This window comes from Homarus americanus, unplaced genomic scaffold, assembly GCF_018991925.1.
Source record: "Homarus americanus isolate GMGI-L3 unplaced genomic scaffold, GMGI_Hamer_2.0 scaffold60559, whole genome shotgun sequence".
NCBI lineage: Eukaryota > Metazoa > Arthropoda > Malacostraca > Decapoda > Nephropidae > Homarus > Homarus americanus.
Window position 1 is genome coordinate 238,661 of NW_024752976.1, and position 12,435 is coordinate 251,095.

The 12,435-nt window shown below is 36.6% G+C and overlaps 1 protein-coding gene across 5 annotated transcripts in view; it reads left to right on the plus strand.

Annotated features, from left to right (window-relative positions):
• Positions 1-4,825, plus strand: part of LOC121855237 (AP-1 complex subunit gamma-1-like) — a 36,945-nt gene extending 32,120 nt beyond the window's left edge. For all 5 annotated transcript variants that reach the window (XM_042350116.1, XM_042350119.1, XM_042350117.1 and 2 more), the window contains one exon: positions 592-4,825. In XM_042350116.1, coding sequence (XP_042206050.1) covers positions 592-693 — 102 coding nt within the window. In that variant the 3' untranslated portion in view covers positions 694-4,825. The remainder of the gene's footprint in view (positions 1-591) is intronic.
• The last annotated feature ends 7,610 nt before the right edge of the window (positions 4,826-12,435 follow it).

Here is a 12,435-nt window from a genome sequence, read left to right on the forward strand (position 1 = left end):
AACCCATGATTTCCTGGCAATCATCCTAAAGCTGGTATTGATGAAGAAAAGTGTTATTCTACGGGACGTGATTCTTGAGGACCTATGTGACGGGTTGATGCGGTAGCGGGTGTGTAGTACCTGGCAACCAGTAGAGGGGATACCAGAAATCAATATCCAACTCAATTTTCCTGTACTTAGCACCCACAGAATATTTAAAATAGCACAACCCACATATGGAGCACTTACAGTCAATCATGGCAAGTGGCACATCCCATATATGGGACACTTGCGGTGAATGGATTAACACCAGAATTTTTCAAGTTGTACTAAAACTATAATTCAAACGTTAAAGAACAAGCGAATCATTACAATGATTGGGGAAGATCTAGTGTCATTTAAACCCAACTGATAAATAGTTTTCAGGAGACAAAAGAGTTACTACACTATTTTTGAATCTAGACACCTATTTTGCTCAGATTTTACAAAGACTTGACATCCAAACTTCTGGTCCATGAGCTGTTGACCCTGTACCATCTCCGTTTTTTTAATTAGTGTTAATTATTACAAAAATAACTTCAGGTAGAGACAACTTGTTGGTTTCTTTTGCAGGTGCCACTGCGGATGAGGATAAAGTTATCTTGGTCAGCTAATGGATCATCAGTTCAAGACCAAGGGGAAATTAGTAACTTTCCTCCAGCACTGTGGCAGTGACACCACCCGTGCCCTCTTTACCCTAGTTACTACCACTCACGTCTGTCTCCTGGCTCCCTTCCTTCATCCCATGTTTACATCCCTAATAATAGTGTACCTGTATCCTATATCACCCCTTCTTTTAGCTTACTCAGAAGAAATAGGTCATCTTCTCAGTATACTAAAAAGTATTCCCTCAGCAATCCTGCTACATTTTCTCTCATGTCTAGTTTGATCATTGCTCGAGGATCTTCCAAATCTATCACATCATCATCTGTTTCATCATATGTCTTAAATGCATTTTTGTACTCCTTAGCCACATTTATGGTTATGAAAATATTTATTTATGTTCTCTCGTTAGGATATCTAAGTTTCATGAATTTGCTATTTGGTATCCCTAAGTGGCTAGTAACACAGTCTTTCTCTCCAAGATTCTCTTCTCCCTCTTTCCGTTATCAAGATTTTGCTTATTCAAAGTCATTCATTTTTTCTTCTGTCTGTAACTTGTCATTCTCCTCAAACAGGGTAATAAATATTTGGGTGTTATTATCCTCTTCAGTATGTTACAAACAACTGCTTTGTTATCCCCCTGCTTTATCATTACTTGTTTTACTGTGCAACACATTACATTCATCTTGTGTCTCAATGGCATCTTGCCCGTCCTCCTTCCTTCACAGCACAAGTGCGTCATGCCCACTCTGTCTGCTATTAATAATGAGGTGACAGGGATGTTGTTGCACTGTACATGGGATTCCTCCTGCTGAGTCTGTTGTAGGTATTTGAGTGTGTGTTTTATTTAATATATTTATAATGAACAGAATTGGTTTTTACTTCAAGATGATATATTTTGTTTGTTGCATTATCAGGAAAACAGGCTTTGGAGATCATCAGATTGAAGTTAGTAAAAGGGATCCTAATGTTGCAGAATACTTTACAATCACTGTCCAACAGACAATGTGTGAGAACATCTGTTCAGTACAATACAGTACAGGTATACCCTGCTTAACACAGTATAGTAGATGCATTCCAAAAAAGTAGTGTGTCAAGTGAAACTTTTCTTTCAATATACTCCAAAATTATAAATTAGGATATATTCCAGATATACTGTACAGGTACTGTACATAAAAAAAATTGGCCCTAAAATTTAGTCATAAATATACTAGTACAGTATTGAATACATATACTGTAGTAACATAAATACCTGTACTGTGCAACAGTAACATCACCAGAGATAAGTAAAGCAGCAGAATATTAAGGCTTGGTGTTAAACTACCATAACTAACATTGTAAGTGAGTCTACCAAGCTACAGGCTCACAGCACAGCCTCGTGACATGTTTACACAGCTTAAAGGAGCAAATCACTGTAAATCTTTTATAGAAAAACAAAAACATTTTCCCACCCTCCAAACCCTGTAATAATTATTCATGGACTCTGTGATATGAATATGTTCCCCAGTTTATAAACTACATTTTAATAAAACTATAAAGTAAGTGAAGATGTGTTAAGTGTGGAATACCTGTACTAGAATTACATCTAAGAGCAGATATGGCTATGGTAATTATCCAATTGGTATTGGGCCTTTTGTGAAATAATGTACACTGATACATACCTGTTGTTAATATAAATAACTCAACCTTCTGTAAATTACAATTATACTGAATTAATGGAGATACCCAATACTGTAACTGCAAGTGTTGAAGTGGTTATTGCAACTTAGAGTTCTATCTGCTGTTGATAATAGTACAAGCCTAGTGGCGCTTGATTGGACACTTCATTTTTTGCCAAGAATATTATAATAAAAATTTCTTACTCAGGAGAAAAGTAAGGCTGCTTATCACAGTGTTAGTTTTTGTTATTATTTGTTATAAAAGAAATCAAAAACATTTTCTGGTGTCTTCAAAGCAAATTTCATTAATCCTTCAATTTATGAACATGTACTGTATGGATCATAAAATATCCTAGCTTAGTTCTTGTGATAAAAAAAATTGTCATTAAACTAAGTGTTCAGTCAGTTAGCAAGGGTCTGTATTCCAGGACTGTTGCTTGACATTTGAATGAAGCCTTAATTCTTTTTATTTACAGACATAAAAGTGAATAAGAAGTATAGGTAGTAATGTGATAGTGGGAGTTGTGGCACAGTTTGAAGACATGGTTAGTGATTTTGTGTAAAAATGATATAAAAGCTTTGGTCTGATTTTCCCAGTTTGGTGCAGATCAACTCTGACATCTTATTGCTGTCATTAGACAAGTACATCTGCCCTATATTTATGTGAGATACCATTTTTACAGATTTAAAATTTGTACATCATTGTTCTTGTACTTAATGTTCTGTTGCATGCATTGAAGCTTTTTGGTAATTTTTAATTATCTACCTAGTACTGTACTCAAATAGCATTATTCACAATTAGAGTATCTGCTTTACATACCTGCTTTGCATATTATGTTACCGGTAAATCATTTTAATATTTATGGTTCCTTTTAAACCAGGATTTATTTCCCTCTGAAAATCTTAAGGATTGTACTTAGAGCCAAGAAGGTATTTCAATATGTGAAATATGTATATGTATTTACTTTCCCTTGCTTTTTAGTCTGCAAAATAATAGAAACTGGTACAACTTTAAGTACTGGGTACTGTTTGTATACACAACTTGAGAATGTTCCTTGTTAAGGATCTGTGTGCCAGATGCTATCTTGTGACTGCAGCTTTAACAAGATAACCTCATTCTTCTTAAGATCAAAGCTTGAAATATTGTACTTTTGTGATATTGTTTCCACAAAATATAAACCACTTGGCAGAGTCATTTCTCTAGCTAAATGGTTTCAACAATATTAATACATGTTAGACCTAATTTCTCATTTTAACACCAGTAGAGGTCTCATTTCATATTAGTCTGGATCTTGTAAATATTACAGAAAATGTAAGCTGAGGTAGGTGTTGAGTAATTGTTGTAAATATTTGTTATAAAATGATACAGAGAGGAGGGCTAGAAGTGTGACCTAAACTCAGCTGCCAAACCAGACTTTAATAACAAAAACAAAAAATCCATCCACACCAATACCACCAAATATTGTTTTTCTCTTTGTTTTTCATGTACAATTCTGACTATAAATTACTGTACTATTATTTTTATTATGTAAGTGGTGATGGAGTATAAATTTGTTGTAGCAAATTTGTACCCTAGGTACCATGTGACTATATCTAGTTTCTGCGTGATGTGAATAGTAAAATGGCCTTCTAGGGATTGGGACTAAGCAGATAATCCCTGGTCCTGTCAGTTATTACGTTGTTGCAGAGCAGGACCCTTAGACCCAAGGATTATATGTTTTGTGCAACCTTTCCTCTTGTATTAAATTTATGTAGTGTTTGTATATTTTATGTCATTTAGAATATTGTATCTATATATTGTTTGATATAGTATTTCAGTTATAAGAGAAATTATATGTATATAAAACTTCCAGGGCTGCTTTTAAAAAATGAATGTCAGGGAAAGTCTTTGCCACACCCAGACAAGAACCGTGATGGGGCAGAAGGGAGAAGCAGTAATATAATTAGGGGCTTTGAGGCCGAGCTTCTTTATTTTGTGAGTACTACTTTTTTCTGTAGAATTTTTGTTTTTGTAAAAAAATAACTAAATAAATTTATCTGGTGTGCTGGAGGCTGCCTGTATGAAAAGTGAAATAATTTTTGAAAACGTTTATTTTTCTAAAACTTCTACCCTTTATTGCTAGGTCTTTAGTGTTAATCATAACTTAAGGCAGTTTGGGCTTGTAAATGATAAGATATTTTATTCTGTTAACTGGAATTTGCTATTTCATTCTTGAATTCTCAGAATTTGGGGCTCAAGAGTGTAATTCCAATTGTGGACATATAAACACTGATTTTCCCAGTGGAAGAAAGGATATAATTAATATTAGAGGACCTGTTATGCTGTTTATGAACAATTATAGTAGTTAATGTGACAGAGCTCCTATGGTTGTTCTCCTGCCCCACGACACACAAGTCTTGGGTGCTGGCTGGCACGCTCCCACCCATTGCTTGACAGTAGGCCAGGTCCACGAAGCCATTCCATGTTCTCTGGTGATGTAAATGAGCCCTCTGGCATCATGTCATATTGATCATTTGGGGAAAATAAATTTATCAATGAATTTTTATTATGCTGTTGTTTTCCTGCAATTACTTAAATAAATAACCTGCATTTCCTCTAAAAATTTCAAAATTAACAACAAAAATGCACACATCATCCTAGGCAACTCTGTTGTCTGATTATGCCATTAATGTTCACTATAGTAGATCTCTCCCTTTCACATTTAATTTTATCTGCATTCTATTTTCCTCACTAAGTACTTAAGTAATTCTAATCACATATACAGTACACCCCACTAGAAATTTTTCTTTCACAAATATAAAACCTTTTCTAGTACTGAACTGTACTTCACTATTTGTATTCTCCATGTTCCTTTTTGCTTAAAATATTTGAAATTATATGAGCGGCCATGAAAAGATTTCCAGCTACCCCAAGAGGTTAAAGGTTGCTATTTACAGTGTCTGCAAAAAATATTGATCCCTGTAAACTTTTTACATGACTTTTTCCAAAATATAAGTTGAGGTTAAATAAAACACGTGCAAATATTTATATTATTTAATATTTTTTCATGTTTCCCTTTGATTTTAACACCAGATGAAGTCGATCTGACATGGATTCAGCAAGTGTTTGTAAATAATCACAGTCTGTCTCCGTCCAGATTTGCTTGAGCTTGTACAGGTGAGGCACTGATGATGTGTTCTGTGTTGGCAGCTTACTGTATGTTTCATCTGGTTACATGTATTCAGTATCAGGTTTAGGTCCAGTTAGTTTCCAGACTACACTAACACGCGAATCTTCTTACATCGCTTCATAAGGAGTTGTCTTTTGGCAGTGTGACAAGATGGTGTGTTCACTTCCTTTTGCTTTCAGTTGAATCATTTGTTGACACATCTTAAAAGAGGTTGTCTTGGTTTTCTTCATTTCTGGAGGTCTTTATGGGTCTCCCAAGAAATTATTTCTGAGATGGAACAGAATTGGCAGAAAGATTGCATGCTGCATATTTCTCTCTAAATTGTTGCTGTGCCTTGTCCTGGATTTCCATCGAAGAAATTTTTTCACCAAACAGGACAAGAATACGAGCCTTTTCCTTACTAGACATGTTTTTGGGAACTCGGGTAACTGTTCTGTGAGAAAAAAATGGTATAGTATAGCAAGAATTTTTTTGTCATGATTCAGCAAAAATTTATGGAACTGCACCAGGATACGGCTAACACCAACCTGTACAGGAATCTTTTTGCAGAGGCAGCACACTGAGTTGCCAGATGAAAAATTTTGCACCTAATTTAATTCAATTGGGTGGGCAGTATCCAGGCTTTAACTTCATCATAAGAATATCTATAATTACATAATTGGGATCAATATTTTTATGCAGGGAGCTCTCTTATTAGGTGGTGAACAAATAAAAATTACACCTCCCATCTTTGGGGTGGCCACAGGAACACACACCATCACCGTGTATGCACACACATCATTCAAGTAATGATGAACAGATTCTGGGGCATACATTCAATGCGTGACATTAAGCAGCGAGGTGAAGATGGTTGCTGAAATTCTGTACTGTACTTATTTTCTTGGTCTCATCAAGATATTTGTTACTAGTGTTTCACATGCTAATTTTTGCTTCCCCAGGTGCAGTTTTTATCCATTAAAATATCAGAATATTAATCCTCGGTTGCAAGCTGCCCAACGCTTATCCCCAACTCAACAGCAACACCATTCTGGACATGCACCTCAGCAAAAGAAAACATCTCTCTCTACTGAGGTACCACGTGGCCATGACCCTGCCATGGGACCAAGCTAAGGTGGTTCGGCTGAGCCCGCCTCCCCCAAGAAACTAAACCTCCTTATCCTGAATAAGTTTTTCGACTCCTCCAGGATCAAGGGGGTCACGAAGGTCGTCCACAAACCGCTGAGTGGTAGCTTTATTGTCCCCTTATCCGAATGGGGACAGGCCAGACAACTATTGGGCGTCAATGCCCCATCGAGGCTGAAATATAAAAAGAAGACAACTTGGTGATGGGAGTGATCTCCCAGTCCGATATCGACCACATGGACCAAGATGAGCTGGCTGGTCTGATTGGGGACCAGCTCCAAGTTAAGAAGCTGACCAGTTAAGTGGCCTTGGTTGGCTGTCCCAAGGAATTTCCACGCGAAGTATTACTGGGTTGGGAGACCATCCCAACCGAGGCCAGCCAGGTGCTACAAGTGCCAGAAGTATGGACACAAGACCAAGAAATGCAAAGCTCCAGAGGACGTATATTCCAGTTACGAGTCCTCTGGACATCGGTACAAGAAAGGAAAAGATGTGCAGTTTGTGGCAGTCCACACTCATCCTCCAACCGGAAGTGTCCCAAGTGGATGGAGGAGTGTCGGGTAGCCAAGGTGTGGCACAGTAAAAAGATGAGCTACAAGGAGGCTCTCCTTGTAGTGAAAACAGGAGAAAAGAAGAAAAAAGGAAGAGAAAAACAAGAATCCAGTGGAAGAACAAGAAAAAGGGACATACTAAAATTAATCCAAACAGAAATTATTAACCTCTACAAACAAGAACAAGAACAAGATATTTGGGAGTGGTCTGTCCAAAAGAACACCAAAGTAACAAATCTACTGCCATAATAACCGAAGATTTTGACGGCCAGTAAATTAAATCGACAACAAACAACAGCACCGCCCCACCCTCTAGGCACAAGTGTTCCTGCAGAAAACTCGTGAAAGCTGAGATGGGATGGTGCTGCTGGAGTGAACTGGTCCATTACTGACCCATACAGGTATTTTTATTGTATTTACCCCCACTAGAAATTATTCTGTACTTATAGATAAGACCTTGGGGGGGGGGGGCCCGTATTTGAGGTTCACTACTGTACATCACTTAGGTGCCCCATATAGGAATTTGTCTTATATTTCCACACCCAAACTATTTCCCATGAGTCCATATGACCAAAAATTATTAATTATTTTTTCACTAATATTTTTTTCATGGGGTGGGGGGATTTGCATACTAAGGGGGTTTATTATTCTACAGTATACAGGTACATGTAGTCCTCATTTACCACAATTGTGTACATACTGTACTGTACCACAGTTTAATTTTTATGAGCAGAAACAAGGAAGTCGGAACACCCACAAGAGGGAGAACATGTATACTGTACACCTCTTAATAAATCTCATTAATGCAACTTACACAATTCTTTTAGGCATTCTTATATTCATAAATGTACAGTTGCAGAAACATGTTCCTACACCCCTGTGGTAACCTGTCTCCAAACAACCAACCTATTTGACCTACAGCAACCCTATCCACCAAAACGTCCATCGTTGCATGACCAATACCCATTCTTTCTTAGTGATACTATTACTGCAATGTTGCCATTTGGGGACATATGTTACCACGGGGTACAGGAACACATTTTCACAACTGTACATGCTTATTATTTTACTGATAAGAGTAGCAAAAATGGCTGTATATGTGGCGGTGCAGGTGATCAGTTGGCAAAAGGCCATGACAGGATGAACATGCACCCACCTATCATATATACGTATTTGATTGTATTTCATGTCTTCTATGAATTTCAAAGTTTTCTGCTTGAGAAATTTGCCAACTACAGTTCCCCAAATTTTCCAGAAGGAAACAAATTATTCTCTAATACCTTATATAAAAATTAGTGCCTCAGTGGTTTTCAGAAAAAGGATCCTTGTGATAAATAACGACAATTGAGATTTTGTTGGCTAACTAAAGTTTCATCAAAACCCATTTCTTCATGTTTAAGTTATCATGTTTTCACGCTACCTGGACAGATGGACTAGTTCCTTGGTTACTGCTACTCACCTTTGACATAACAGTTGGGAGGTCAAAATTAACCCCCTTGCATACATGACGCTTATGTGCCATAAACTGGTTTTGTCAAATTTGACCAGCGACTGAAACACGTCATAGAAGTTAAAATATTCACCGTAGATTAATTTTGTATCATAGGGAGAGGCCTACGCTCCTAATTTTAGTTAACAATTGGTGCTTCGTGAGTTAGACAGCTCAGCATGTAGATGAAATAACTCAGTGTCGTCTCAGCAGCCAGCCTTGTAGGTCACATCTGCCCTTTAATTAAATCCCCCCCCCCCCCTGCTTTCTCAGTTTTCAATGATTTGATTGTGAAATAGTTCTTTGATTGCTGTGAAATTGATGTGTATTTCTTTTTGTGATTTCAGCACTTCATATTTGCATACTTTTTTATAGGAAGCCTATGAAGTGACTGGTCGGATTTCAGTGTTGTGATCTTCAGACTGGTTTGTATTTTGTTTGTGAAAGTGATTATAAGACAGTGTGAAACCTTCAGGTATACTGTAATCCTCCCCCTTCTTCGTGCTCTCCCCAATTCCTGATGCCTACAGCTCGCAAGAAAATGTAAGTGTTACTTTTTTTTCCACAAGTCAAGACATACAGTATTATTCATTATTAATATTGTAAACTTCAAAGATATCAAATTCACAAAGGCCAGAGAATTAGAATTTATTTCCTTAAAATTTAAGTTGTCTTATGACAAGCTGACAACACAATGCTTCCAGTGCTTCATGAAGTGAACCTGCACAAGCAAGCCACGAAGGACTATTCTTTTTTCATTCTAAGATTACTGGCTCATACAAATAATCCTTCACATGGCTTCATGAAATCCTATAAAGTAAAACATAGAGCCTTAGGGCCCCTTAAGCTCATGAGTACGTATATCAAATACAGTGTTTCCTCCACTTACGATGGGGTTCCATTCCGACTACCAGGTCGTAAGTCGATCGAGTCATAAGTCGAACTGACGAAAATAATACATAGTACAGGTAATAATTGTAAAACTTTTACCTTTTTGATACACAAACTGAGCGGGATACCATGTGGATGCTGTACACACGCGGCAGCGTGCCATCCGAAGTTGTCGTAAGGCGTTAGACATTACGACCAAATGTCTAGACTCGAAAATAATGTAATATATTTTAATATAATATAACGAAAATGACCGTCTAAGTCCAGGTTGTCGTAAGTCGCATATGTCGTAAGTCGAGGAGAGACTGTACAGTAACAGGGTTAACAGTATACGTAATATTGTTGATAAATATTAACTGAGAATAGAGTATAAAATAGTATTTACTGGTAAGGATATACAGTTCAATACCAATGAAGAAATACCAGATGATCCATTTATAGATACCCCACTAATGCACTACAGTACTGTACCTTTAAGGGAATAATAAAAATGCTCTGATTGCCGGAATACCATAATGCTGGTGCCAAGAAAAAATTTGATTCATCTGTTGTGCAATAAATAGTTCAATTTTCCCTAAGAAAAATATGTGGGTCATGTATGAATGGATGACCCTGTGTAACTTGCAAGGCAATATTCAATCTGAAGAATTTACTCCTGAATAAAAAGCAATACTGTTCAGTAATTAGTGGTGTATCAAGCAACTCATTATTTTTTGTGTTGCTTTCCATTGAATATAATGGACATACTAATCACTAATTTTAATATGCTGCTGAAGTTCACTTAGCAGTAAACTCTACAATTCAAGAAAAGTTGTAAACTTTTCACATCCTTTCTTTTAAAAAGAAAAAAAAATTGGTAGAATGATACAAGACACCATCCCTGAAGCATTTGTAATATATAAAAGTATATGAGCACAGTGAGATCATTTCCTAACAAGCAACAAGGTAACTGAATTCATTTGGAATAAGTGAGCATGCCAGGAGTTTTTAGATCAACTCTCATCACATATTTCTTCAAAGTGTCTGTCGTCTTGATCATCCTTTAGATACTTTTCCACTTATAACTTTAAACATACACTCTTAGTTATTGTCACCAAATTACACATAACTTGATCAACCACTTTCCCTAGTCATCCCTGACTCCCATCTCTCACCATCAAATCTACTCATCAAAAAATCATGTCAACAAGTGCACTTCCCCTGATATGCTATATACAAGTGAACAATGAGCATTCATTGCAAATGCAATGGACAAAAATGTTGGCACTTTAACAGATATGCTGTACAGCTGCAAAGGTGACACAAGGCTGAAGTGATAGAAGTTCCACACTGAAACTAATTAGGGGGAGTATATAAAGCAGCTGACAAATGAACTCGTTGTGCTGAGACAAAAAGATGAGGACATGTGGTTAATACAATCTTGCATGAATGAAGTCAATCTGTATTTCTTTAGAACCCGTATTCATGATAACTATATAATGTGAATCTACTTTGCACAATAGGCTGTGATATACACATTTTAAATGTATCTGATGACCACTAAGTAATGTACATCCCTAACAACAGAATTGTCTTAGAAAATTTTGCTAATACACAGTTTACATATTTGTTCTATACACAGGCACATCTCCTCAATAACACAGTTGATTTGTCAGAATCCCTAATACACTAACATATGGAACAATGTTGCTCAACGGTTCATACATCACTATGACATGATCCTGCGTGCTTCACTAGCCAATAGCATATAAACAGACGAGAGGAGGGTAACACTCCTCAGTTTTGTTTATAAATATCCATATTGGATCTACAGACTGACATCAAGTTTTTCTAAATTTGACTCTTGTGCTTGGGTTTATTCTATAAATATTACCTCAGAAGCAAAGTGTTCAGGCTAGATATGCAAGAAATGCAAATTCTGAAAAGCTTCGACCTTTATGAGAAAGCTGGCTATGCTCGAGGTAGCAAATAAACCACGGAAAGAAGCCCAGATATAGGGAGCTAATGAATCGAGGGTAAATTTATTTAGAGTACTTTATACAAGGTATATAAATTCTAAAAATGTTAGTTGGTTTGGTCGAGGGAGCAAGTACGAACTTGTATATGAGAGAGGGAGCTGTTCAAGAGAAAATAAGTTTTCTCGTGAAACATTCCTATTTTTCCAAAAGGTTAATTACAGTTGTTCCTCTTTTAACATGGCAGATGTGTTCCAGAAAAGTACTGTGATAAGTGAATTCGTGTAAAATGAAGAGTTACTGTACTATCTGATGTATTTTCACTTGACAGGCTTACAAGGTGTTTCACAGGAACACAATCCCATTGTATAGCAAGGGACTACTGTACAGTATATACCTGTACTGTAGTTTTTATTAGACTAAAAAATTCATCTTACAAAACCTTGCTTATTCTGTCCAATCCATTGTAGAATATACAAAGATTCTACGTTTAACTATTTCATTATGTTAGAATTATCAAACATTGCTGGCATTTTAAGGAGGATGGTCATCATTATGATTTCTGGTGAGAGGTAATTAAAATGTTGGTAGCCTGATCTACTGGGATAAATTAGTAACCAAATTTGATATTTGTTCATGCTGAATACTAATACCATTGTACAGGATGTCCATAAATTATTATCTAACCCATTTTAAAACTTGATAACCTGAAAAATATTATAGACGGAACATGCCGAGCTTATAATACTTGAAGAAAAGCTCAGTTTTTCAGAGTAGACTTCCACATGTGCACTGTTTATTGTTTGAGGTTATTAAAATGGATCGGATAATATATGAACACCCTGTATAATAAATATGGCTTACCATATATGTTAACTAAGCAATGCATTCTGTTACATGCACTGCAAAAGTACAGGGACGTATCCAGAGCATGAGTATTGGGGAAGTCGCATACAAAATCCACATTAAACATAGGCC